This window comes from Suricata suricatta, chromosome 16 (genome assembly GCF_006229205.1).
Source record: "Suricata suricatta isolate VVHF042 chromosome 16, meerkat_22Aug2017_6uvM2_HiC, whole genome shotgun sequence".
NCBI classification, from domain to species: Eukaryota; Metazoa; Chordata; class Mammalia; order Carnivora; family Herpestidae; genus Suricata; species Suricata suricatta.
The window spans coordinates 46,706,705-46,734,313 of NC_043715.1; the positions used below are offsets into that span (position 1 = coordinate 46,706,705).

Here is a 27,609-nt window from a genome sequence, read left to right on the forward strand (position 1 = left end):
CTCATCCAGAACCTGGCTTCTGTCATCCCAGTTAAAACAATGGACTAAACTGGGAGACCTGCCCTAAGAGAAAAAAAATCATTTTAACTGGGTGGTAAGTGGGGCGGGGTCCTATTTATGACACAAGAGGGCAAGCCCCTCCCCTCTGGTATGAGAGTGCTGGGCACACAGCCTCCCCCTGTTCCTAATCCCGCCTCCCACAGCAGGAAGCACAGAAGTGCATCACTTGGCACAGGAGTGGAGGTCAGCAGTGCCACTTGCCAACCGCCTTCAAAAGGAAGACCAGGGATGCCAGGATGAAGGAGTGGAATCCAAAGGGAGGTGTCACTGTGAGGACTCAATGAGGAATCTGTGACAAAAGAAGCCCGGGGAGGGGGGGGGGGCAGAAGGATGAAACCTGGGAAATCAATATCTCCTGAGAGGGAAATAACAACAGCAGAGCCAGGTTCTAAGTCAGGATCTAGTCCTGACTGGGAACCTAAGCCACCCCAGACACCTATCACCCAGCCAGAGCCAGAGCCAAAAGCGACAGCCACAGCCCAGCCAGAATCTAAGACTCACCAGGAACCCGGTACTGAGCAGGACCCTGCTCCACAGCAAAGACCCCTCACTCAGCAGGAGCCCCTTGCCCAACGTGAGGCTGAGGCGCAGCAGGAACCTGGCAACCAACAGAATTCGGCTTTGCAGCGGGAACTTTTTGCCCCACAGGAGCCTGTACCACAGCAGTCACCTCCCATTCACAGGGTGCCCTTCACTGAACAGCAAGCTGCCTCACAGCAGGGACCTGGGCCACGGAAAGAATCTGAAACTCAACAGGAGGCCAAATTGAGAGACCCACACGTAGCCGAGCCGGGACCTGCTCCAGTAGAGCAACAAGAAGCTGGATCAACACCTCCAGCCCAGCCTACACCTGGGCCCCAAAATGAAGCACCTGTCCACACTGAGTCTACAACCCAAGAGACACCCAAACAGTCAGACCCTACAGACCAGCAGACAGCTCCAGCCCAGGGAGCCAGATCCCCAGACAGATTTTCAAATGACTGGGGATTTCTATCAAAACTGCACCAACTACCCACCCAGCAACCAGCCTCAGAATGGAGGACATTTTTTGACTGGATCACGGACTCTGACTTTGCATCAGATTTGGGGGCCCCAGTACAGAGCAATCTACCAGCCAAGACATATGGCCCAGTGGCCCAGGAGATGAAGCTGACTTTCAAGGGGAAGCATGAAGTAGCATCAGGATATGGTGGGAAGTCAGCACACGGGAAGAACCCCAGACACTACAGTGACTCAGGTGAGTTTGAGGCCGGAGGAACCCGAGCCTCCCAGGGGCAGTCAAGAGTAACTAAGGGCCACCACAATGTCGGGTTGGCTCAGGGGATCCCTCAACGGTCCTTCCCAAGATCAAGAGCCCCACTCCCAACCCCCATAGCCGAGGAGGCTTAGGCGTGGAGATGCAAAGGCCCTTGCAGGAGGCGGGGCAGATGGGAAGTGGCAAAGCCAGCCTGTGACTTCTTCCCCTGCACTAGGGTACCTCCCCACGGAGGATTTGGGAGGAAATGAGACAGAAGCAGGACAGGGCTCTGGGCTAGGGGCCAGGAAACGGAGAAGCTGCCTCCCTGCCAGTGTTCATCCATCGGTCCCCAAACTCACAGCCCTGAGCCCCCGCCACGCCATGCTGCACGTGGACTCTTACCCCCGTGGCCTTTCCACGCCCCCTGGGTGCAAAGTCCCGGCCTCCGCTATCCAGGTCGGACACGGGCGGCGGGGAAGACACCCGCTCCTCTGCCCGGCCGCCCCCTCACCCCGGGAGCCCGTGTCCAGCCAGGCTCCGTGGCCTGGGGTTATGTGCTCAGGAAGGGTGTCATGGGAGAGGGGCTGCGGATCTGCCGACATCCCGGGCAAGGTTGAGGCTAGACGAAGGGAGAGCTGCGTGGAGCGTATAGGAAGCAGCTGGGCCCGGGCTCCGACCGCCGGCACCGCCCCGGCCTCTGACACAGGCGGTGGTGCCCCTTGGGGCGCAGGCTCCAGCTCCACGGCGCTCAGGCCCCCGTCCGGTCAGGCCGAAGGGGGCACGCGAGTCCAGTCAGGGAACGAGGGGCTACTTGTTGACAGCAGCCTGAGGGGAGGCCGTGCAGCCCCAATCCAGAAGCCGGGGGCTCCCGTTGAGGGCCAAGTAGCCCGAAGGGCCAGCAATGGTAGCCTCAAGCCCAGAGGTCTGTCCCTTCTGGAAAGGCCGGGCTGTCTCTCTGAGGGCTGAGAAGAGGGTGTCTCTCAGGGCCAGGGCTGGTCTTGTGCTCTCGGGGGAAGGGGAGGAGGAGAGGGCGAAAAGGGAGGGGCTGAGGACTGCTTTTTCTGCCGCTGAGAATGAAGAGCTGCTTCTCTAGGTTCCAGAACCCTGTCTCAGGGGAGGCCTTACACACAAAAGACAAGGCGGCTTCTCGCGCACCCGATAGGCAGTTGACTGTGTGCGCATGCCCGAGCCTCGAGCCTCTTCTATTTCCCGCCTTTTCCCAGGGACGAGCGGGGCCCTCTACAGCTGCTCGCGGCGGTCAGGTCAGCGGCTTCCGGCTAATGCGCAGGCGCCGAGCATTCTCCTTCCCCCACCTTTCGGTTCTCTGGGAGAGGGAGAAGGCAGAGAAAAGAACCCCGAGAAAAAGAGCAATAAGAGAGGGGGGCAGGAAGAAGGCGGGGTTTCCTTCTCCAGCGCCTCACAGGCACGCCTCCAGTGCTGGCGCCCCGCCCCGGCTTTGAATTGCCCGAGGACCCGGCTGGGCCCGCCCCCCACCGCCCCCCTCCGATGGCGGTCCGGCGTCGCTCGGCTTTCCCCCTCCAGCAGGTGGGCCGGGTCGCGTTCTAGGGGATCCCCACGTGGGAAGGTGAGTGGGAAAGCGAGGCTGCAAACCATCACGAAAGAACATCAGAGATTCCCTTCTGGGGTGTACTCCCGCAGGACTCCCCACTAGTCCTGCCCGAAGGACACTTTCCGCCTCCTCTTGGGCTGCATTTTCGTTGGTCGCGGCCCCTTTAAAGCGTGTGAAGGGGCGGGGCCAGGTTTAGGCCCCAGAGGTTGAGGGCGGGACCTGACTGTGGAGTGAGGCCCGATTGCTCAGAGGGCTGGACCCAGAGGGCACCAAGCCCAGGATTGGGTGGTATGGGGGCCCGGTGGTGGTGTGCTGCAAGGATTGGGCCTCGGGGCGGGACCTGGCGGCGGGATTCGGCCCCAGCGCGGGGACCACGGAAAATTGATGGAGTCCGTTTGGGGAACCGGGCCCGCCAGGGCGGCTGGGGCCTCGGCCTCGAAGAGGGCCAAAGAGGGGTCCAAGAGTCGTAGCCGCCGGCGGTGGCGAAAAGGCAAAACCAAAGGTGAGCGCGCGGGGACAGCTACAGAACGGAAAGAACCTTGGACATCCTGCGGGGGAACTGGGGACTGAATGGACTAACCCACTGCCCCGAGAAGTGGGGGAGCCCTTGGGCTGGCCCACTGCCGCCCTACGAGGGGGTGTGGGGATAATCCATCCTGAAATGGGTGATGTGGGAGCGGAATATTATCCTCAGCGTAGAGACTACCGGATGCCCCAGTGCCGTCTTGGGAAGAGTATCCAGAATGCGATCTCCTAGACTAGGGTTCCCGGTCTGGCTCCGTACTCTCTGTGTGACCTGGCCTCAGTGTTTCCTACCAAGGAATGGTTCAGTGCTGAATTTCAGGTCCCCAGCACTCATGAGAGGATAATGGAGAGGCTTAGAAACTGTTGTCCAAAGAGGAAGTTTAGGGGTGGGTCCCGGAAAGGTAGGAGGAAGGGGTGCCCGATAGTGGGCAATGCGCCAGTGTCAGTACGGCTCCAAACAGCCCACGCTGACATCCTTCATTCAGTCGGCACACCCATTCCTTGTCAACCCACCTGCTTCAGCCCAGCACCACTGGGACCTAACTTCCTGTCCCCCACTCTTTCTAGGACCAGGGGTCCCTGGGGAAGACTTCAGATGGCCACACCCTCCTTGGGGCAAAGAAAGGAGGGCTATCAACTAAGTTCCTAAGGTGTCACATTATTTACACATCTCAGCAAGCTGTAGAAAGACTGACAAACCAACCGAGACGCTGCAAGCCTCAGGCAGGGGCACACATTAAGTCCTTGATAGGTTATGAGTATTCAGGAATCCAAGTGAGGACCTAGGGGGAAGTTCCTGTGAAGGGAAGAAACTTCCCCCCAGGAACTGGAGACTCCAGACTGCCCCTAGGCTACATCATTAACCTAAGACTGGACTGGAGTTGGCCACACACACACACACACACACACACACACACACACACTCACACTGGCTCAGAGCTCAGTCTGGGACCTGAGGGCATTCACTGTCACAGGGCCAGACACAACCTCATTATCAGGATGGTGTGCCCAGAGGCAGTACAGACCAAAGTTAAGAACACAGGCTTTGGAAGCTTGGTTCCTGGAGTCGCAAACTGTGGTGCTGGGCAACAGGTTTCCTCTTTCTGTTTCAACTTTCTGAGCTATAAAATGGGTACAATGATAGGACTCCCTGACTGGTAGGGCTGTTGTGAGGTTTGAATGAGTGTGGCGCATTTGGCACTGGCACACAGCAAGCCTGCATGAGAGGTGGAGGTTATTATTACTGTTGCTCCCCCGTTAGACAGTGAGTTCCCTAAGAGGGGGACTGTCCGTGCCTTGTTTACCCACATTTTCATAGCCGGTTATGCCAGGCTCAGAGGCACTCATATGTTTATTGAACTAGTATGGGAAGGAATGTCTGAACTGTAACACTGGGATAATAATAATCATGCTGCCTGGAAGGTTGTTGTGAGGAGTCACAAGCCTCCTGGGTAGGGCACCTTGCACAGGGCTGAGCCAGTCCTGCTCACAAACCCGAAGGCCCCTGTGCTCATAGAGGCTCATTCCACGGGCCCTGAGATTCACCTGTCATTTCCTGAGGCCGGCTCTGCCCCGGTGCCAGGCCGCAGTAGGATGAATCAGACCCCGCCCCTGCCCTCAGGCCATCCAGGCTGGCTGGAGCAATCCGAGGCATCAGTTTGATCTTGCCAGTAACCGATGACTCTAGTGTCATTATGATCACCCCATTGCTGAGGTGACAACACTGAGGCTTTGAGGAAGCAAGGTCACGTGGGCTTCCTTATCTGGCCATTGAGGGCAGAGAGACGGCCAACCCAGCCTCCTGAGGGCAGGGATGTGTGAACTCAAAACTGCTCTGTGTCCCAACCTTGATTATGGAGCCGAAAAGCTCCAATCGCACAGATTATTTCAGCAGACATTCACTGAACGTTTACTTGTGTCAGGCACGAGCCCTCAGCGGTGAAGACAGACTCATATTTGAGCTGGGGACACAGACATTAATCAAATAATCCCACAAATCATATATAATTATAAACTGTGGCAAATACAAGAGAGAAAGTCCTGAGAGGGAGGCTTCCCAGGAAGGTGACATTGGATCCAAGGATGAGAAGCGTTGACTGCTGGGCAGGAGGGGCAGGGAGGCCAAGGGGACAGCACCGGCAGAGACCTTGAGGCCCCATGAAGTGGCTCATTATAGCACAGAGAGAGCTCAGCAAGGGAGGGAGGAAGTGGGGGCTGGGTGGGCGGAGGGCCCAGATGGCACCTGGTTTAGGAGGCTGCGTCCAGGACTTGGGGCTCTATCCTGACAGCGAGTGTGGGGGTGTTGCAAGGTTAGGAGTGTGTGCCCAGATTGAAGTTCTAGAAAGATCCTCTGGCTGCTATGTGGAGAAGAGACTGAAGGGGGCAAAATCAGAGACACATAAAGACTTGTTACAAACATCTAGATGAGGGGTCCGTGGAGGTGGGAGAAAGGCCAGATTCCACAGGTTTCTATAGGGGCAAAGTGGACAGGACTTCGTGATGCACCAGTTAGGAGTGGGAAGTGGCCACACATACACACACACACCAGGACACGCACAAATATGAGTATACACGTCTAGATGCTTACAGGCCCATGCAATCCCACAGGCCAAGAAAAATGCAGACACACATACACTCTGGGGCTAAGAAACATGGGCCATGACACATACATACAAACATGCCTTCAGACATCCAGAGAAACATAAAAACACACAGACTGGGGAAAAAACGTCAACACACCCACCCACGAACACAGGCCAGGCAAAGCATGTCACGTGTATGGACATACATATGTGTCTGAGCCTCAAAGACACACACTCACACCTGACCACCCAGAAGGCGGCCAGCTGAGACACGGCTAAGAGGAGGAGAAACACGCACCTTTAGAGACAAGCTGAACCGTCTGTGACCTTGGGTGGCCATGGCCTCCTCTGCATCTCTGTTTTCTCATCTGCCGATAAGGGGCAGTAACGGTCTTTGCCCCATGCATTGTGCAGAGAATGACATGAGTCACTTCCTGTGAAGCACACGGAGAACCGGGCCTGGCACACAGCAGTCGGGCTAAGCTCACTTCCCCCCAACCCAGCATCTGCCCTGCAGGCCTCTCCCTTCCAGAAGCCCTTGCCCCATCCCGGCCTCAGACCTGGCCCTTCCTCCTCCATCTTCCCAGAGCTGCCTTCCCTACCACCGTTCTCACTCCTGCTCAGTCCCCAGGGGCCCAAATCCAGGCTGGGTCCAGCTATCCTGTGGCTCTTTGGGGCAAAGGGCTGGTGCCCAGGCAGCAGGACCCCTCCGTCCTCCTTCTGCCCCAGTCAGTACCCACGGGCCATGTGCCCCTGCCTCTGCTCCAGTGCCCTCTGCCTGAGATTCTCAGCAAGTTTCTGGCAACCTCCACATCCCTTCCTCCTGGCTCCACCCAGCTCAGCCCCCAGGGAGCTGCCTAGAACGGGGCGAAGGGTAGGGCCCTGGAGTCCAGAGGGCCTGGAACTCAGCCTTTTCCCCACCGCTCATCCAGGCTCAGCCCCGCTCACCTGGCCGCCAAGCTTAGAACCGTCTCCAGAGGCCTCTGTCTGTCCATCTGTCTGTTCTGGGTAAGGGTGGTCCTCTCCCAAGCTCCCATTCTCCTGCTTCTGCTCCCACTCTGAACCTTCATGCTTTCTTCCCTACTATGTGCCAGACCCGCATGATGAGCCCTGAGGCCATCCCCTGGCTCAGTGAGGAAGACCATCAAGGAAGAGAGACTGAGGGTTCACCTACAGCCTCAGGGCCTCTCATTGTGCAGACCCCTTCAAACCCCCGTACCTAAGTTTGTGTTTGTGATTTTCTATCTTTTTTCATGAAGAGTTCCACCTCTACACCTATAAGGTTCACAGCCCAGTGATGTCCGGTTTTGTTGGAGGTGGGGGAGGGAGACAAACAACAAACATGAGTGAACATGTGTGTCAACCCTAGGGAGAAAAGCAGGTAGGATAGCAGGAAGTAATGATGGGGAGGAATGGTCCTCTTTGAGCAGGTGACAAGCTGAGGCCTGAAGAGCCAGACAGAGCTGGCCAGACAAGGAGCACAGGGAATAAAACAGATAAAGTATTTCTTGGAGCCTCAGTCTCCCATACGTGAGGTGGGGATGACAGTCACAGCAGATGGCCTGTGAAGGGGAAGTGGCAGGTGTGGGAACACCACACAGTAGGACCTGTGGCGCAGAACCCCTCACTGAGCTTGGCACTGCCCTTAATCGGCTTTTGTTCTCTCGGGAGGGCCAGGCAGGGCCGGCTACCCTCTCTCTCTCTCCCCCCAGCAGCTGGGGCTGGCTGTGCCAGGGCCAGCCTGGAGGGCAGGAGCTGAGATCACTGGGCCTTTGCTCTCAGAATCCACCCTGGGGGAAAGGGAGGGCAGCCTGGCTGGGTGAGAGGGGACAGCTTGTGAGGCAGACTCCTGGCTCCTGAGAGAGGAGGGTTGACAAGCTAGGTAACTCAGTTTTTGTATGTTGACGGGGTTGGGTGTGTGGACTCCTGGGTCCAAGGGAGGAGGGGGCTGGGACAAGGACTCCCATTTGAGCTGAGCCTGGAAACCAGCAGAGGGGACCGGGAGTCGGGCTCCCTGCACTGTTTACAGCACGTGGTTTCACTGTCCCTTCTGGGTGGGAGGCGGAGCAAGTGGCCACACCCTAGGCAGGCTTGGCCCCTCCCAGGTTTATCGCCCCAGGCATCTGCTGGCACTAGCCACAGTCCAGCCTGGCCCAGCCCGAAGCTCAGCCTGGGGGAGCTCAGAAGAGGTCTGGGAGGGGTGAGTGCACTGTCTGCTGAGAGGCAGGAATGGCTACCGTAAAACCCCAGGGCCTGGAAGGGAGGGGAGACACCTTCTTCTGGGAGCCGAGGGGGCCCTCCACCCAGAAGCCAGGCAAGGTGCTGAGTGGGCTTTCAGGAAGGAAGTCTCTGGACCAGAGGCCACCATTTCCACCAAGGGGGCAAAAGTAGTTGTCTAGGACCTGAGTGATGATATAGGGGTCCCAGAGGGAAAATCACCAGGGATCCTGAAGTGTGGGGAGTGGGACCGAATCCAGGGCAAGTTTTTTGTAATTTATTTTTTTATTTTCTTGTAATGTTTATTTGAGAGAGATGGAGAGCAAGCAGAGGAGGGGCAGAGAGAGGGAGACACAGAATCCAAAGCAGGCTCCAGGCTCTGAGCTGTCAGCAGAGAGCCTGACTCGGGGCTCAGACTCACAGGCTGCGAGATCCTGACCTGAGGCAAAGTCGGACATATAACTGAGCCACCCAGGCACCAGGGCAAGTTTTTGAGGGCGGTAACTAGAGGCGCCCTGGGAGGGAGACCAGTGTCAGTAAGGGCTCTCAACCCCGAGATCTGGGTTTGAATTCTGCACTGCCACTTTCAATGCAAGCTTCTGCTCCTTACTGAACACCCTGAGTCTCGGTTTCTTTGTAGAATGGGAAGGCTACCAACAATAGTTGAAACACAAACAGAGGCCGTCTGGGTCTCAGGGCTAAGAAGCACTAACTGAGCCCACACACAGAAAGTTCTACGACCAGGTCTGCCACAGAGTGAGCCCAAGGCTAATGGCAGCAGTGAGTCCTGCTGTCCCAGGCAGGGGAGTGAGGCTGGCGCGTGAAATCTAAGCCAAGTGGAGAGGCTGGGGGCCAGGGGACCCAGCTGGGGAGGAGTGGGACTGAGTTGTGAGTATCCCACAAAGGAACAGAGAGGGAGCCAGAGTTTGGAGGGGGATCCACAGCCAGGCTTGAGGGACCAGGAAGGGGCAGGAGTGACTCCTCAGCTACAGGTAAGGCTAGAATTATGAACTGGGTTTGGGAAGAGAATTGGGCTTGAGACCAGGGTCCTGGGACACCACTAGGTAGATGTGGGGACTGAGGGCTTCTCAAATTCTGGTGGAGGAGAAGGGTCTATGGGTGATGTCTGGGGCCTGAGAAGGAAGTGGGAAGGAGGCCTGAACTCCTGAGTCTGAAAAAGGAAGGGGATGGGGCCCTAGACTCTACCCTTGGGTCCGAGGGAAGAGGGGTGGTCCAACCCTGCCTAACAGGGCCTCCCGACTGGCCCACAGCCTCACGGCTCGTACACAGCATGGACCTGCACACGATGACACAGTCGCTGGTGACTCTGGCGGAAGACAACATGGCCTTCTTCTCGAGCCAGGGCCCTGGGGAGACAGCACGACGGCTGTCAGGCGTCTTTGTGGGCATCCGGGAGCAGGCGCTGGGGCTGGAGCCAGCCCTGGGCCGCCTGCTGAGCGTGGCGCACCTCTTTGACCTGGACGCAGAGACGCTGGCCAACGGGTACCGAAGCCTGGTGCACACAGCCCGCTGCTGCCTGGCGCACCTGCTGCACAAATCACGCTATGTGGCCTCCAACCGCCGCAGCATCTTCTTCCGCACCAGCCACAACCTGGCGGAACTCGAGGCCTACCTGGCCGCCCTCACCCAGCTCCGGGCCCTCGCCTACTATGCCCAGCGCCTGCTGGCCACCAACCAGCCCGGGAAGCTCTTCTTCGAGGGTGACGAGGGGCTCATCACTGACTTCCTGCACGAGTACGTCACTCTGCATAAGGGCTGCTTCTATGGTCGCTGCCTGGGCTTCCAGGTGAGCCCCCTGCCCTGGTCCTCTGGGCCCACGGGCCCCCGACCTGGCCCAGTAGCACAGTCCAGTACCCACAATGGTCAGTATTACTGTACGCTGAAAATAGTAGATTCAGAAAGGGGACGCTGTCTAGAGCTCAGACAGCTGCACTGGGGGGTCTCAGTTAGCCCCCGGGCCAATTCCACCATGCGGTAAGAATCTTTAACTCACCTAGCTCTTTGCACCCAGGATCCCCACTGCTCTCTATGGTCCCACACTCAGGAGATTCGTTCACTCTTTTCTATGACCTGTCTGGCCCCTGAAATCATTTGGGACCCCCTTAGGAGGGTAGTCAGTAATATTCTCAAAGACCTTTTCTTTTTTAATGTCTTTGTTTTATTTTGAGAGACAGAGTGAGCAGGGGAGGGGCAGAGAGAGAGGGAGACACAGAATCCTGAAGAAGGCTCCAGGCTCTGAGCTGTCAGCACAGCCCAACACAGGGCTCGAACCCACGGACTGTGAGATCATGACCTGAGCCAAAGTCAGATGCTTAGCTGACTGAGCCACCCAGGCGCCCCTCAAAGGCCTGTTTATAAGAGCACACCCCGTTCAGTCATCCCCACTGGAGGCTGGGGCAGGAGGGAGAAAGCGTGCTAGCTCGCATTTTGCAGAGGTTCAAGGGGCCCTTGTCACAGCCGCCCAGCGGACCCCGGTCGGCCTGGGCTTTTTGGCTCACCTGTAGAATCACGATGTTCAGGCCTCAGGGAAGGCCGAGGAGCTCATCCAAGTTGGTGACAGCGTGGCTGACCTCTCCCCCCTGAACCAGGGCCCTAACTCCCAGGTGCAGGTCTCCTCCCACCCCCAGGGAGACGCCGCTCATCTCCACACTGACAGGAAGGCAGCCTGGGAGCCTTTGGACTCCTAGGAAAAGTAGTTCAGGGACTGACGGAGATTTGGGGGTCCTTGGGGCTCAGAGCAGAGGCCCAACTTGCTACTGTGTGAGGTCAGTGAGGGGTCTGTCGGTCCCCAGATCCTTCAGATCCTCTCTGTGCCTCCCCCGCCCCACAACCCCCCAGCTGAGCTTGGCCGACTCTCAGCCTTCATCCCACCCCACCTTTCCACGCTTCCCCACAGGTTGGTGAGGACTAACCCAGCCTGGGTGTTCCTGGGAAATTCCTTTCACCTAAGCTGACCCCACAAATATTGATCAGCCCAGCTGAGCCAGCTGGCTCCTCCCTGTGTCCCAGCCATGACCTTGGAGTCACGGGAGAGAAACCCTGGGGCCACCCAAGCCAGCATTCCAGCCACAATGGCCAGGCACCACTGTGCTCCCTGGCCCACTGGGCCCCTGGCCAGGGGCAAAGTCCTGCCTGGCAGCTACTCTCCGAGGGCCCAGCTGCTCTGCTGCAGGCCAGCTCCCCGCTGTAAAATGTCAGCCCAGCGGGTCAGAGGCCTCCTGCGTGGCTCTTGTTCAGCCCCTGTTCAAACACTTAGCACACAGTAGGATGTGGGCCAATGTCTGTTAAAGGAACAAAAGAACCCTGCTGGCTCCTAGCCCAGCTTCCTGTGCCTTTTTTCCCTCTGATCTTGTACGGCCCTCCCCCCACCCCCCACCGTCTTGTCTTAGCTGTCCAGCTCCTCTCTCAGACCTGTTCTCCCCACTTGGCTGTCTTTCTGCCTCAAGATCTCTGGCCCTTTCTGTCTCTGAACATCTACTGTCTGCCTCCTGCTGTCCAAGAACTGGTCCCCAACTGTCTGGCCTCATCTCTGTCCTCACTGACTCTCAGGAAAGCCCAACATCACCTTACTCCCAGCCCTCTACGGCTCCACCCACATCTGGAATAAATCCAAATTCCTCGAGCTCTACGTGAGCCCCCCCTTGGTTCTCTGACCTCAGTCACTGCCCCTCTCCTGGTTCACTCTGCTCCAGCAACACGTGTTATCCCTGCCAAGCACAGGTGGCCTCAGTGCCTTTGCACTTGCTGTGTCCTCTGCGGGTGGGGGGGGGGTTGGGGGGGAATAGCCTTCCCTCACTTCCTCTGAATCCCTCCTCAAGTGCCCTCCTAGATACCCAACTAAGTAGTCTGACCTCTGGTCATCATTGCACGTCCCCTCCACCTACTGTCTTTTCAAAGCATTAAAGTCATTAAGCATAACTAAACATCATATAACATATGCCTTTATTTGCTTACTGTTGGCTTTCCCTTTGATGTTAGCTCTGTGAAGACACCTAGAGCAGTGCCAGGCATGCAGTAGGTCACTAAATGTGTGTTGAATGATCACGTCTCCCCCCAAACCACATCTCTGCCTCTCACCTCTTACTGCCTCCGGTCCCCAGATCCTTCAGATCTGGGGGACCGGATCCTGGGCAGCAGGTGACACAGTGGCATTTCTCCACAGTTCACGCCTGCCATCCGGCCATTCCTGCAGACCATCTCCATCGGGCTGGTGTCCTTCGGGGAGCACTATAAGCGCAACGAAACAGGCCTTGGTGAGTCCTGGCCAGACCCTGCCTGCAGCCCCGCCTCCCCCACCCCCCCATCCCTCCTCCTCCTTCCACTTCTACCCCCTAACGGCCTGTTCCGCCAGGCTCCCTGACACCCCTCCCAACCCCTAGGTGTGACGGCCAGCTCCCTCTTCACCAGCGGCCGCTTCGCCATTGACCCAGAGCTGCGCGGGGCCGAGTTTGAGCGGATCATACAGAACCTAGATGTGCACTTCTGGAAAGCCTTCTGGAATATCACTGAGATAGAAGTGCTGTCGGTGAGCACCTGTTCTAAGATGGGCACCCTGGGGCCCAGTGTCCCATCCCAGGCCTCTGCAGGGCTCTAAGCCTGGGGACAGCATGTGATGTGATGGAAAGGATGGGATGAGGGTGGGGATTGGGGGCGGGTGGCTGAGAGAAACCCCTGCAAGCAGCGTCTGCTCAGCACCCCTCCTGTTTCCCCCCACTAGTCTCTAGCAAACATGGCATCCACCACCGTGAGGGTAAGCCGCCTGCTCAGTCTGCCACCAGAGGCCTTTGAAATGCCGCTGACTGCTGACCCCAAGCTCACGGTCACCATCTCACCCCCGCTGGCACACACAGGCCCGGGGCCGGTCCTTGTCAGGCTCATCTCCTATGAGCTGCGTGAAGGACAGGTAGGAGAGACAGAGCCAAGGAGTACAGGCGGCCCCCTCCCCAGATGCCCTCCCATCTTTCACTGCTGACACCTGTCCCCCATCCTGTTTCTCTGAGCACATCCCCTCCGTGGGGTGAGGTCCAGGTGGGCCGCCCAGCCTCACCCACATCCTGCTCCCTCACCCCCCAGGACAGCGAGGAGCTCAGCAGCTTGGTGAAGTCCGAGGGTCCCCGGAGCCTGGAGCTGCGGCCACGCCCCCAGCAGGCACCCCGTTCACAGTCCCTGGTGGTGCACATCCATGGCGGCGGCTTCGTGGCCCAGACCTCCAAATCCCATGAGCCCTACCTCAAGAGCTGGGCCCAGGAGCTGGGCACCCCCATCCTCTCCATCGACTACTCCCTGGCCCCTGAGGCCCCCTTTCCCCGGGCCCTGGAGGAGTGCTTCTATGCTTACTGCTGGGCTGTCAAGCACTGCGCCCTCCTCGGTGAGCCCCAGCACCTGGCTGCACCCACCCCCGTCCCTGCTCCTGCCCCAGCCTGCTGCAGCCCCCGCCCCACACTGCGTGGGGGGTGGGCCATGGGTTTGCCCCGGCCTCAGTCCTGCACCCCCCTGCCTCTCCTCTCCCACTTCCTACCACCTTCTTACTCCTGCTACCTGTTCATTCTCTCCCTCCCCCACTGCTCCCAAGACCTTCCACCTTAACCACTTCCTCCTTCTGCTTCCTGCGCTCCACCTCCAGCCCTGACACACTACCCGCCCCCGCCCCCCCTTCTCCATCCCCTCTGATCTTTTCTTTCCTCCAGCTGTTTCTGTACCCCCACTGTCCTGCGCTGCCAGCTTCCTGGCCTGTGCTCCTGCCCATTCTTCCACTCCTTGGACCTCCTGCTTCTGACCTCTTCAGAGGTCCCAGGCAGGGTGGGGCCATGCCCTAGGACACAGGGATGTGGCTCTTTTGTAAGATCAGCCGAACCCTCCCCTTCCATCCCCAGGCCTCAGCTGCACACCACCCCCCCCGGAATGGGCCTTTGGTCTCCCCTTTTCCACCATCTGGCCTCCTTGCTTCTGACCTCCCGCCTCTCAAACTTCTCAGAACTTCCCGATCTCCACATCTCAGTCCACCTGCTCCCCTGACCACTATCCCCCAAATCCGTGCCTCAGTTTGCCAATCTCTAAAATTGCAGTTGGCTATACTTTGGGGTTGGGGCCCCCATACCCCACCTCTGACAGTCCTGGCTCCTGGCTCAGAGCTTGAGCTCCTCCCTGCCAGGCTGACCAAGCCCCCTCCAACCCAGGCTCAACAGGAGAGCGGATATGCCTCGCAGGGGACAGCGCAGGTGGGAACCTCTGCTTTTCCGTGTCCCTGAGGGCAGCAGCCTACGGGGTGAGGGTGCCAGATGGCATCATGGCAGCTTACCCGGCCACAATGCTACAATCTACCGCCTCTCCCTCCCGCCTTCTGAGCCTCATGGACCCCCTGCTGCCCCTCAGCGTGCTCACCAAGTGTGTCAGCGCCTATGCTGGTAAGGCCACTGCCCACGGAGCTGGGAGGCTGGGGGGCTGCTTGGATCCTGCAGGGACATGAGCTAGAGCCCCGTGTCCTGGGGCTGAAGAGAGGAGTCCCTACTGAAGCCATCAGATATTCTTGGGACCCTGGGGACAGAGTTGCCTGAAGTTCTGGGTATTGAGACTCGGCCTCAGCCCCCCACACATACACCACAGGTGGAGAAACAGAGGACCACTCTGACCCAAGCCAAAAGGCACTGGGCATGATGGGGCTGGTGCGGCGGGACACAGCCCTGCTCTTCCGAGACCTCCGTCTGGGCGCCTCCTCGTGGCTCCACTCCTTCCTGGACCTGGGCGGGCACAAGTCCCACACGAACTCAGTGCCCATGGCAGGTGAGTAAAGCGCCTCCCCTCATACACCAGAAGTCCTGGGGGAGGAAAGGGGCTGTGTCCTAGGCTGCTCAGAGAAGCAGAGATCACCTTCGGGCTCTAACCCCCTATTTATCCCTGGCAAGCACCACAAAGCCTTGATTTTCCATGACGGTCCACATCCTAGAATTTCCAGGACTTCTGGTCCACCAGGTCCCCTTTCGCAGAACCCTCAGGAACCATAGCATTTAGCTTTCCCAACAGCCCACATAGGCCTCAATCTCACCAACTGTGTGATCGTGACCTGAGCTGAAACCGAGAATCAGTCACTTAACCAACTGAGCCACACAGGTGCCCTAGAGGCGAGGACTATTTTCATTGCCTCTTTGTATAGAAGAGGAAACTGAGGCTCCCAGAGGTAAACTGACTTGCATTTAACCTTCCCGGACACCACACACCGTCTAGCTCCACAACCACGTGACTGCTTCCATCTCTCCCTTGGAGTTGCGGCCTGGGGCTCCCCACCCATTTCCAAGGGGGTCTCTGGGGGAACACTAGGCTTTCCCGGCCCTAGGATGCAGCTAGGCCGATGCCCTTCCCTACCAGCCACTCACACACGCAGCCCACAGAGCCGGGCTGATGCGTGTGGCCCCCGCCGGCCACCTGATCCTTTTCCTCTTGCAGAGCCGATGCGCCGCAGTGTGTCCGAGGCAGCACTGGCCCAGCCTGAGGGCCCGCTGGGCACAGACTCCCTCAAGAGCCTGACACTACATGACCTGAGCCTAAAGGGCTGCTCTGACACATCGGGCAGCCCTGAGCTGTCCCTGTCTGCAGAGACACTGGGCCCCTCCACACCCTCCAACGTCAACTTCTTAGCTGGCCCTGATGATGCACCCCAAGGTGCTACAGCACCACAAGAGTTGAGCGCTAAGGACAGAGGCCTGGGCGTGCACGCCACCTTCCCCGAGGGTTTCCACCCCCGGCGCTCCAGCCAGGGCCCCACTCGGATGCCCATCTACTCCTCGCCCATCGTCAAGAACCCCTTCATGTCGCCGCTGCTGGCACCTGACAGCATGCTACAGAGCCTGCCGCCTGTGCACATTGTGGTGAGCGCCAGAGAGGGACTGGGCGCCTAGCCGGGAAGGGGTAGTGCCGCGCACTTGGGGATGAGAACCCTGGGAGGCGGGAGGCGATTGGGAGACCGGGACAGGTGGGCGCAGGCGCACCTGGGGGAGAGAGCGCCGGGAGAGGTGTGCCACCCACCGGGAGGGCATGCCTGACAACGGGCCCTCTCGCAATCTTGTGAGGCACCTAAGCGCATGTGGGTAAGGGGACAGAGGGGCGGTGGATCTCTAGGGGAAAGGAGAAGCTGGGCGGAAAGCTCATTCTCCCACTCCCCGCCTCCTGGCCCCTCCCCTCGTTCCTCCGCCCCTTGCCCGTGCCCCACAGGCGTGCGCGCTGGACCCCATGCTGGACGACTCGGTCATGTTCGCGCGGCGGCTGCGCGGCCTGGGCAAGCCCGTGACCCTGTGCGTGGTGGAGGACCTGCCGCACGGCTTCCTGAGCCTGGCGCCGCTGTGCCGGGAGACGCGGCAGGCCGCGGCGCAGTGCGTGGAGCGCATCCGTCTCATCCTCGCCGCGCCCGCCGCGCCGCGGGTCTGAGCCCGAGCCGGCCACCCAGGAAGATGGGGCTGCGGGGCGGCGACACTAAAGGCTTCTTGTTCCCTTCTGAGCCGGCCTCCGTGGTGAATGCGCCCCGGGGTAGGCGGCGGGGGACCCCTACGAGGGGCTTCTGGCCCATCCGGCCCTCCCCTGGGCGGGGCGGGAGGGGCAGGCTGTGCCTTAAGGTTGGGGGACGGCTCCCGGAGGGGATGGAGCGGGGGCCACAAGCTGAGACCCCGGCTTGGGGGGGGACAGGGAGCGTACACAAACCAGTCTCCGTGGACAGCTGGAGCTGCACTCCTTCATTGCCTTCTACTGCTGCTGTGACCGCCGCAGGGCGGGGGGCCTGGCCCTACCTCGCCAGTCGGTTTGGTTTTGTTCCTTTGTAAATAAAATGTATTTCATTAGTTTGGCCTCTTGCAAATAGTCGGCTGTCGCCCACCAGGGGGCAGCATCAGACGCTGCTGCTGGGAACCGAGAAACCTGGCAGTAGAAAGCTGGTACCCAACTTCTGGGTCTTGAACAAGGGCCTGGACTTTTGGGTGCAGAGGGATTGGCCTCTACAAGCACAGACCCACCTCCCCTTCAGACTTAATCCAGGTGCTGTGCCCCGGGCTCTGGGTTCTCAGCAACTCCCCTTTTTACAAACCCAGCACCCACCAGGAAAAGAAAACCCAAACTCCCTGGAGAAGGGCAGCAAGTAGAACAGGAAACCAGAAACAAACTAGTCATCCCAAATACTGGAAGCCCAAGCCCTGCTCAGCTATGACAGTCACTCCGTCCCTCAACTAAGACCCTGAGGCCTTGCCCTTTTGAAGGCCCTAGATTTGGAGCAGAGATGATTGCTATCCAGGGCCCACAGAGGGTAAGCAGAGAGACCTAGACACAGGCTGCCACAGGCCACCCAGGCTCCATCTGTGGTAGACGAGGAGGGCTTCAGAGAGGAGGGGATCTGAGCTTGACGTTAAAGGACGAGCACAAGTTTGCTATGCAGAAGAAACATGTGCAGTTGTGAGAGCCAAGGGGCAGCTACCAACGCCTCTGCCTGGCCAGAGGGGCCCAGGGTTGTCAGCAAGAGCAGATCTTGAAGGGCCTGGTGTGCAATCTGGATGGTAAGTAGACAAGTAGACGGCAGTAGAAGCCACAGGAGGGCTTGGAGCAGGGGCGGGACAGGATCAGCTAAGGCCCTGAAAGACAAAGAGCTTGCCGGGACATTAGGGGATGGACTGAAAAGGACAAGACTAGAACCCTGGAGGCAGAGGATGCTGAGGACAAGGAAGACAAGGCCTGAGCTGGGGCAGAGGCCATGAGGGTAGGGAGTAGGAGGAAGACCCATAACTCAGACTGAATAGGACTTATTGAGGGTAGAACAAATGTTACAGGAGAGCAAGCGGACGAAGATGGCACTCAGGCCTAGCCAGGAAGCAGGTGGCCAGTGAAACTGTGTCGTTACTGGGAAGAGGTACGGGTATGTACAAGGGGAGTTGGGGAGGGGGTTGGTGAGAGCTGTTTGGCACATAGGGAGATCAAAAGGTCTTTGTGAGACAATCCAGGGGTACATCCAGGAGGCGGCAGAAGAGCAGGATGGGTGTTCACTCTGGCTGGAGCTGAGGGACTAGAACCTTTCCAGGAAGGGCAGACAGGTGGGATGACCAGAGGGCCAGGACAGAGAGAGCCCTGAGGACCATGGTCCCCAGTAAAGGACTAGGCAGTAAAAGGTGAGTCCTGGAGGGTTCCAAGGAGCAGCGAGAGAGGAAAGAAGCTAACCAGGAAACAGGATGTATAGCGAAGGGGATTTCAGATGGAAGGGAGTGGTCTGAGTCAGATGAGGATGGAAATGTTATCCTCATGCCTCAGCAGGGAGAAGGGTCCTTGGTGACCTTGTCCAGAGCAAGGCTATGGGATGCAAGGCCATGGGATGTGGGCAGCCAGATGTGGGAGGGCCGAGCAGGGAGTGGAAGGTAAGAGATTTAGCCAGTAGGAACCTTAAGTCTTCAGCTGTAAAAGGGATGAGAAATAATTCAAGGGAGCTTGATGTAGTTGTGTGTGTGCGTGTGCATGCACGCACGTGCGTGCGTGTGTGTGTGTGTGTGTGTGTAGAGATGATAGAACATGTTTTTAATGCTACCAGGTGTGTGTGTGTGTGTGTAGAGATGATAGAACAGTGTGTGTGTGTGTGTGTGTGTGGAGAGATGATAGAACATGTTTTTAATGCTACCAGGTGTGTGTGTGTGTGTGGAGAGATGATAGAACATGTTTTTAATGCTACCAGGGAAGGAAAGAAGAGAGGGAGTGACTGAAAATACAGAAACACAAAAAAAGTTTCCTAAGGGGATGGAGACAATTCATCCAATAAGTGACTTCTAAGCCAGTGCTAGGATGGGGGAGGGAGCCACAACCCAGAATTCTCCCTGAAGGTCCTGTTCCCCCTATTGAGCTCATAGGACCCCTTGTTCATCTCTCCCAAAACAGTCTTCCACCCACCAGCCTGCTCCTGTTTCCTGTCCCCGTGTCAGGAATGGCTCCATCATCCCCCGGCACCCCAGGCCATACTCTGGGTCTTGTCCTGGACATCCCCTGTCCCCTAGTCCATCAAGCCCCATAGTCTGGTTTCTGCCACCTGAGTCTTGGCCTCATGCCCTCGGCCTCTGGCCTAATCCAGGCTTCGTCCTCTCTTGCCCCAAGCCACCCTGTGCGCTACCCGCTTCCAGTCACATTCCTCCGTTTCTGGCTCCAGCTCTGAGCTGGTCTTCCCCTGCTCTAAACCCTGCCATGGCTCCCCTCTACCACCTCACCCCAGGACGAAGTCCAAGCTGCTACGCTAGACTTCTTCATCCACTTCCAGTCTTACAGTTACCCCACGACTACATGGACCTGACAGGCCTTCTCCTTGGACACCCACACATAGTAATATGCCTGCATGCCTCCCTTTCTTTGCTGGTGCCGAAACACCCTCCCACAAGCTCTTCACCTTTGCTTGACACTTCCTGCCCCTCCAAGATCCAGTGCCAATGTCCCCTCCTCTGGACACCTCTTCCAGATCCAGCAAAGCCAAAAACGACGCCTGGACTCCCCCACCTCTGGCACACCCTGCCCACCAACGTGTCTGTCCTCACATCTGGTGGAGGATCCTCGAGGGCAGGGCCTAGGCCTGACTCATCTTGGTCACCAACACCGCCCAGCATAAGGTCTGGCACACTGGAAACCTCAGGAAATGTTTAAGTAATAGGTGGCTGAGTGTGTGATGAGCGAATGAGTGAGTGGCAATAGGAGGAAACTGGAAATCAGTGGGAGAATGAGGGCAGGAAAGACACACGGATGCGTGTGCAGGTCGGGTCGGAGCAGATGCGAATCAGGTTAATGGCGAGAGGAATGGAACGGAGGGATGAATGGGGCTGTGCATCTTGGAATCAGTTTCTCCAACAAGGCAAAATGCATGGTAGCCCCAGCTAAGCTGCCCCTTCCGCCTCGAACCCCACCAAGCCTCACCGTTTCCCTCCCGAACTATGTCCAGAACCCCAAAACTGGGCGAGCTGGGAAGGGCTTACCGACTGGACCCGCCGAACCTGTTTCCCTCACGAGCAGTTCCAGCCTCTGAGGCGCACCGCGGGAATCCCACCCCGCGGGTGCCGGTCCTATTGGCAGACTGGCGTCTTCCCGAGCCTATCGCTGTGCGATTTAGGCTGTGGGCCCCGCCTACCACGGAACGTGCCCTGAGAGGCCCAGGGAGATAGGAGGCGGAGCGTCTACTGGCTGGAGGATGAAGATTGACGTCAAAGAGAGCTTATCACGGCTAGCGCCCTTTTAAGTCAGACCCGCCTCGGGGGAAAAAACGCAAAGGGGCGGTACTGAGGGCGTGGTGGATTGCAAAGGACCCAGAATTTGGTTTCTGGCCACGCCACTGGGATCTGAGGGAGGAAGGACTGAAGAACCTAGACTTCTGAATGGTTGATCTTGAGGGAGGAGGGAGCTAGGAACCTGAAAGGTCGGGGTGTGAGGACAGGTACTCCCAGGAGTCACCGGCCTGCCCAGGGATGACAGATTGGAGGTTCAGGATATTATGTGGCTATTTATGGGACTGGAGCCAGCCCTTGTCCCCAGGCAAGAATTGTGGGTCTCGAGGTAGGGCTTAGAATAGCGATGAAGAGGAGGAGCCTTAGTGGAAGCTCTGGCCTCAATATGTCCTTCCCACATCCCTTAAAAGGGAAGCCAGGGTGCTGTCTGCAAAGGGAACCTAGAGTGGGAGGAGACACGTGGAGACAAGGAGAAAAATACAGATACCAAGCGAGATTAAAATATTGAAAACAATAATTATAACAGCGCTCTCTTGTATGGGGTTCCCTGTGACCCCGGTTCTCTGCAAAGCATTTTATATAATTATCTCATGTCTTTCTCATTACAGTTCTAAAAGATCAGATTATTATGACTATCATCCCCATTTTACAAGTGAGAAAATTGATGCCCAGTGAGGAGGAATCAAGATGCAGATGTAAAGAAATAGGAGGGACACAAAACACAGATGGAGATTAACAGACAAAGAGATAAAAGGCCCAGAGAGATTACAAAAGGTAGACAGCAAACAAAGGAGAGGGGCTAAGAGCAAGGACTCCTGGGGTGGAGGTGAGGGGGCTGGGGCTGAGGACTCCTAGGTTCTGGGATTGGAAGGACCAAGGATGGGACTTTTGGGGTATTTCCTCTCTTGATTCCAAAATACCAGACTTGGCTAACTCTTCTCACTGTGGGCGTTGGGCCCGGTTGGGGTCGAAAATAGTGATTAGGAGGGGGCAGGTGTGTCATTATCCTATTAGGAGATGATAAGAAAATGATTCATGGGGATGCCCCCAGTCTGGGAGGAGACTTTCCCCTCATGGCCTCTGTCCTTTCATCTGGACAGATTAGGCCTCAGGAAAGACAGGGGAGGGGCAGGGTCCTCTGGGTCCCTCTCCATCACTGTGTCTCCATCACTAAGCCCACGGTGGACATAGATGGGCCACCATGGGGCCAACAGCTTTCCTGGCAGGCCTTCATCTCTCTGGATCTCTATGCTTTCCCCCAGACCTTGAACCAATGCCCACCAGAGGTCTTGGCACATCGCAGGAACTCAGCAAATGCCCCTCGAGTCGAGAGACAAACATCTCTCTGCGCAGCTCTTCCTCCGTCCCCGTCCTGGCCGGCTCCCCATCACGTTTCTCAGCCTCTCCCTGGCCTCGCCCATCTCCTCCCACCTTCCCTTTCACACAGGCATTTCTTCGGAGGTCATTGAGCCCCCTCCATCCCCAATAAGAAAAAACTGAGGCTTATTTTGGGGAAGAATCACCCTCCCAGGGCCACCTGTGGGACAGGTGGAAGAGGGGTTCTCAAGACCCCAAATACACACACAGACACACTCCTGGCACCTCAGAGTCAGAAATGCAAGATCACACCAAACATGTGCCCTCAATACCTGCTTCGTGTGATCTTCATTTGCACCCACACCATCAGAGAGTCACAGGCACCACGCAGTTACCTGCAAACACAAAACATAAACATCAGCACCCAATCAGTATTGACAACACACACAGAAATATCCTGTTTCGCACTGCAAAACAGACACCCTCGGGTATGCAGTTATCCGCCCAGCCACAGAGAGGCCACTCGCTCAGCCCCCACCAGGACCACGAGCAGATGCAGACATGGTTTCATTTCCTACCCCAGGGACTCCGTATCTCCAGTGACTAGAACTGCACCTCACCATTATCACCAGCGTAAACACAAAATGTTTCCTGTGGGCCAGGCACAAGTCTAAGCACCTCGCATGAATGAACTCCTCCAGCCCTCTTATTTGCAACAGCTCATTTTGCAGATGGACAAATGGAGGTCTGGGGAAGCTTAGTGATTTGCTGAAGGCAGGAAGAGGCTATCAGAATTTGAACTCTGGTTTTCTGGCTCTGGAATCCATCACGCAAGGCTTCTATTCAATAAAGAACTCCCGCCTCGTAACAACCGACCACACCTGAACAAGGTGGACAGTGGGTGGGATCACAGGACAATATAGACACACACATAGAAAAGACCCCCTCATGTGTCATCCCCCAGAACACACTGAGACATCGTCACAACCCCCAGCGCCACACAACACCCAGAGAGAGAGGCACACGCCACACGAGAGACCTGCCACACCCAAACCCAGACACCGTGTCCCACCCTGAACTCCGCTGAGTCCCTCCTGCTCTGCTCTCGGCCCGCTGGGCTGGCCCTCGAGGAAGCAGCAGGCTTAGGATGGGAAGGGGGCAACCTCCCTTGTCCGCTCTGCCTGACCGGTTCCACCAGGGCCATGGATGGCAGGCACCACCCGCCTTATGAAACCCACATTGGGCAACTGGACCCAGACCTGACCTGGTCGCTTGGATGCTGGAGAGAAAGGGGTTGGGAGCCTGGACTCCTGGGTTCGGAGGGAATAGGGGCTGGGTGCCTGGGATCCTGGGTTCTGGAAAAAGAGGGGCCAGGGACTTGGACTCCTCTTCCCTGTCTTTGAAGGCAGGGTTCCAGATTTAGCAAATAATACAGGACACCCAGTTGAATGTGAGTTTCAGATGAACAACAAATACCTTTTCTAGTATAAGTATATCCCAAATATTGCATGGAACATACTTACGCTAAAAAATTTTGTTGTTGTTGTTTACCTGAAATTCAAATTTAACTGGGTGTCCTATATTTTATCTGGTGACCCCATTGAGGGGACGGATGCCAGGTCCCTGGAGACTGCTGTGGTCTCTCGTCAGCCCCCAGGCTTCTGTTCTTTCGGCTCCCGCCCTCCTCCTCACCCCTAAACAGGCCACCTCACAACTTCCCCACCCGATTTCTTCATCTTGGTGAGTTGCTACCTAATTGCAGCCCCCAGGCTGTGTCAGAGTGGAGAGAGGAAACTTGAGGACGACTCAGGTTGTCACCCTGGGAGACCTGGGGTCCTCAGAGATGACTGACCCTGAATCACCTGCAGCTCGTGGCCTGGACAGCTGGGGGATGGGGGCTGCCTCCAAGGGGAGTCCTGGAGACAGACAGGGACGTGGAGATGGGAGGCAGAGACCCCGGGATGAGGGCAAGAGACACAACCTTGGGGAAACAAAGACTCAGAGATTGGGAGACAGAGAACCAGAGAAACTTGGAAACGGATTTGCAGAGATAAGGAAAGAGAGATTCAGAGCTGGCAAAACAAAGATGCAGAGATGGGGGCCAAGGACATTAGACCAGAAGTGGAGAGATGTCCCCCAGACATTCAGGCTCCTGGACCAAGAGATGGACACGGACCAGCAAAATGCTGAGTGCTGCCCATAAGTCTGGGGACAAGGACAGCAAGCTCTCTGAGAGGTGACGGGAAACCAAGGCCTGGGTCCTAGCATGTTGAATCAGGAGGTGAAGGAAAAGCCGGGCTCCCAGGCGGGGAGGGTGACCCGCCTGCCATCACTCCATACCTATTTCCAGTGGGGTGACAACACCACCTTCTCTGCAGGTGACACCCCAATTTTCCAGTGCCTCCTACATTTTTGGGGTGACACCCGTGCTGGAAACCCCACCCAGCTCTAATGCTGCTTCCCTCACTGAGTCACTTCCAACTCCGCCAGGCTGGTTGGGGGCAGACTTTGGTGACTCAGGCATCCAGGCCCCTCGCTCTTTCACCCCTCGGGAGCCCAGCACCCAAAAATGCCAGGACCCCTGCACACCCCTGCAGCCTAGCCTAACCCAAGAGTCTGCACCCTCAGCCCTCCTCCCTCAGGCCCAGAAACTGAGCCCCCCTCTGTCCTCTGTCAGGGGACCAGATGAAGCACCCCCGCACCTGCTCTGTTAGTTACCCCAGTGTCCTGGGTCACATCCACCTCCTTCTGGAACCACAGCTTCTCCTTTCCCAGTCTCCTCCCTTCCCATTTGAAGGTGGGGTGAGTTGTGTTTATTTACTTTAGCCTCAGCATGAGTCACCCCCAAAACACACTGCTCCCCCCATGTGCCCAGTGGCCCTGAATGGGGGGACAGTGCCCCCTCTTCCAGGAAAGTGGGAACCTCACTGAGGGGGACAGGAGGAGGAGCCCCCACCGCACTCTCCCACACCCCATCCCCTCCTCCACCTCCCTGCCCCTCCACCCCTCCACCTCTGGGCCTCCTCTCTGAATCTGACTCCCTTTTGCCTGTTTCTCCCCAGATCTTTGTCCTTCTCTGTCTCCGCATCTCTCTCTCCATCTCTCTTTGTCTTCATCTCTCATCATCTCTCTGAATCTCCTTATCTCTCCCATCTAGGCCTCCCCTTCTGTCTCTGTGTCCCCCATTCCCTCTGTCTCTCTGTCTTCCCTGTCAGTGGGTCTCTGTACTGTGGCCCCATGCACCTCTCCTCTGCCTTCTCTCCCCCACCCTCTGCTCTCTCTCTCTCTGCCTGCTCCCCTTTCTGTCTCCCCTCCCAGCACCCGGGGGCCCCCTTCCTGATTTCCTAGGTCCCACAAGAGCTGGAGGGGAAAGTGGGGGGACGGGGGATGGAGAGGAAGGGAAGGGAAGTTCCTAGGGGGTGGGGGAAGAGGGTCAGCCAGACCGGCTTGGCTCCCTGGGCACCTCTGTCAGAGCCCCGCCCAGGGCCACGTGGCCTGCCCCAATATAAGCAGCTCCAGACCAGAGACCGAGAACTCATTGCCCAGGTCACCCACACCTGTCTGGATCATCGCCATCACTGTCCTGCAGGTATGAGCATCTGCCCACAGCCCTCTGCTCTGTTCTCCCTCCCCGCTCCACTGACATCTCTGTCTCTTTGTGTATCTCTGACCGTCTCTGTGGACATTGCTGTCTTTCTCCATGCTCTTGGTGTCCACCTTCTCAACCTGAGAGGCGCCAGAGTGAATTTGGAAGCCCTGGAGACCAGCACCCTTTCTACTAACCCCTTGGACTGGGCCATCAGATGTGGGGTTTTTCTCTTCACCTCTCTGAGCCTCAGCGTTCGTCTGTGAAATGGGCTTGCAGAGAAGTCAAAGCCTTGGGCAGGTGTGAGGGTTACTGGCAGCGTCTAGATGGGCACCTGGCTCTGATCTCTTTCTCTTGTCTCTGACTCTGCCTGTCTTTGTCCCTTGATCTCTCTCTCCGGCTCTGGCATGAGGAAGGTCCTCTGGGGTCTGTCGGGCAGCTGTACAGAGATGGGCGAGTTTCTCGCCCCCACCCCATACATCCCTACTCCATGTTTTTCCTAGCTGGCAGGCTGACTTGGCCTCTTTCTCCCCAGCTCCCTTCCCCCTGAGAACCCAGCCCCCAGTGCCCCTACTCCGTGCCCGCCCCTCCCCCAGTATCCAGCATCCCTTGGACAGATCCGGCCACTGTCACCAGCGCTACCTCTGCCGCCCCCAACGCCACCTGCCCAGGGCCAGCAAGATGCAGTTTGAGATGCACGACAACGTGAAAGGCAAAGGTGGGATCACTGGATGAACCAGCAACCCTTCCGGTCCCCGGAACCCGGCAGCTTCCCTCCCCGGGCACCCTGGCTTCGAAGACAGATGGCGCCTGATTGCACCCCAGAGACCCCTGGAAATGCAGGAACCCAGCACCCCAGGCCCTGACGTGGAGGAGCCAACAGCACGTCTCGGCCCCACCCAGATGTGGCACCCACCCTTCCCCAGACGGGCATGAGTTCCTCACCCACAACTCAACCAGATGTGCAAGAGGCAGTGGCAATGGGGACAGACTGGGGTGTCAGTGCACAAATGTGGCAGAAAGGAAGGGGGAAATGTAGTGCTGTCCCCTCCCCGGCGGCCTCGTGGGCCCGCCCAGACTGCCCGGCAGAGGAAGGGGCTCGGGGGCAGGGATGTGGGGTGCGGGAGCGGCTGGCAGGCTGCCTGCTGACCCTGGCCCGCTACCTTCGCAGCCATGTCCTACCCCGTGACCAGTCAGCCCCAGTGTGCCAGCAGCTGCTACCAGACCCAGCTCAGTGACTGGCACACCGGACTCACGGACTGCTGCAACGACATGCCCGTCTGTGAGTGCCTGCAGCTCCCCCCAGGAGAGGGGGAAGGTCTCCTCCACCCCCTTCCCAGGCCCTACTAACCCCAGTCCCTCTCCCTTCCCTGGACCCTGAATTCCCACGCTCTAACCCCCACCCCTTCCTCCCACCTCGGAGACCCCCTAACATCCTGACCTCACCCCTTCCAGCTTTCCCTCGGACCCTCAACCCCTTACATCCTCAACTTCCCTCCTTGTAGCCCCAGTTCCCTCTCCAAACCCTATCTCTCAACCTCTAAACCACCCCCGCTGGGGCCCCTAATTCCCTCTGGGACCCTCGATCTGGAGCCACGGACCATCAGCCTCTCCTCTCCCCGACGCGGAGGCGGCCGGGGCGCCCCGCGGGCCCCGCCCTGACCGCCCCCGTCCGCCCCAGGTCTGTGCGGCACTTTCGCCCCTCTGTGCCTCGCCTGCCGCATCTCCGACGACTTCGGGGAGTGCTGCTGCGCGCCCTACCTGCCCGGAGGCCTGCACTCCCTGCGCACCGGCATGCGCGAGCGCTACCGCATCCAGGTGCGTGCTGCGGGCGCGGCGCAGGGGGCGGGGGCTGGCCTCCTGGGACCCCCCGGCGGGGCGCCTAACCTCTCTCTCCCACCCTCTAGGGTTCTGTCGGGCACGACTGGGCGGCCCTCACCTTTTGCTTGCCCTGCGCCCTCTGTCAGATGGCGCGGGAATTGAAGATCCGGGAGTAAGGAAGCCCCCGCCCCATCCCTCCTCCTAGTCCACCTGTCACGCTCGGCCGCCTCTGCCCCTTCCTGGGAGGGCGCGCCCCTCCGCCCCAGCCCGCTACCAGAAACACACCCACAATAAAACCCTGAAAACCAACTCCGCCTACATTATGTGTGTCCCAGGGAAGGAATCTGGGTGGAGAAGATTTGGTGAGGGGTGTGGGGACACGGGGAAGATGCCTAGGTGTGGAAGGAGGAGTTCCAGAGTCAGATCCTTGCCTCTCCCACCACCACCTGCTGGGTCTGACA

The 27,609-nt window shown here is 58.0% G+C and overlaps 2 protein-coding genes and 1 long non-coding RNA gene across 8 annotated transcripts; 2 read left to right on the forward strand and 1 right to left on the reverse strand.

The window, feature by feature from the left end:
- Nucleotides 1-184: 184 nt before the first annotated feature.
- Nucleotides 185-17,037, forward strand: LIPE (lipase E, hormone sensitive type). 3 transcript variants are annotated; one of them, XR_003904196.1, is made up of 11 exons: nucleotides 185-1,297; nucleotides 9,463-9,998; nucleotides 12,375-12,465; nucleotides 12,592-12,737; nucleotides 12,930-13,115; nucleotides 13,286-13,580; nucleotides 14,389-14,616; nucleotides 14,816-14,992; nucleotides 15,653-16,074; nucleotides 16,418-16,729; nucleotides 16,886-17,037. XR_003904196.1 is itself a non-coding variant. In XM_029926613.1 (10 exons), the coding sequence occupies exons 1-10, from the start codon at nucleotides 391-393 to the stop codon at nucleotides 16,628-16,630; spliced, it is 3,201 nt and encodes a 1,066-aa protein (XP_029782473.1). In that variant the 5' UTR covers nucleotides 185-390; the 3' UTR covers nucleotides 16,631-17,037. The 3 variants fall into 3 exon arrangements, 2 of the variants coding, with proteins under 2 accessions (XP_029782473.1, XP_029782474.1); XM_029926613.1 differs by having other exon boundaries at nucleotides 16,418-17,037; XM_029926614.1 differs by having other exon boundaries at nucleotides 9,679-9,998; nucleotides 16,418-17,037.
- On the reverse strand, nucleotides 12,138-27,132 carry LOC115281289. Of its 2 annotated transcripts, XR_003904204.1 has the most exons (4): nucleotides 27,089-27,132; nucleotides 22,074-22,136; nucleotides 16,895-17,011; nucleotides 12,138-12,439 (listed from the first exon to the last, which is right to left on the reverse strand). It is a non-coding gene; the product is annotated as an uncharacterized LOC115281289 (long non-coding RNA). The 2 variants fall into 2 exon arrangements; XR_003904203.1 differs by lacking the exons at nucleotides 22,074-22,136; nucleotides 27,089-27,132 and adding an exon at nucleotides 20,179-22,067.
- Nucleotides 25,277-27,457, forward strand: CNFN (cornifelin). Of its 3 annotated transcripts, XM_029926673.1 has the most exons (5): nucleotides 25,277-25,330; nucleotides 25,924-26,045; nucleotides 26,499-26,609; nucleotides 27,009-27,145; nucleotides 27,235-27,457. In XM_029926673.1, the coding sequence occupies exons 2-5, from the start codon at nucleotides 26,009-26,011 to the stop codon at nucleotides 27,322-27,324; spliced, it is 375 nt and encodes a 124-aa protein (XP_029782533.1). In that variant the 5' UTR covers nucleotides 25,277-25,330; nucleotides 25,924-26,008; the 3' UTR covers nucleotides 27,325-27,457. The 3 variants fall into 3 exon arrangements, with proteins under 3 accessions (XP_029782533.1, XP_029782534.1, XP_029782535.1); XM_029926674.1 differs by lacking the exon at nucleotides 25,924-26,045 and having other exon boundaries at nucleotides 25,293-25,330; XM_029926675.1 differs by lacking the exons at nucleotides 25,277-25,330; nucleotides 25,924-26,045 and adding an exon at nucleotides 25,349-25,627.
- Nucleotides 27,458-27,609: the final 152 nt, after the last annotated feature.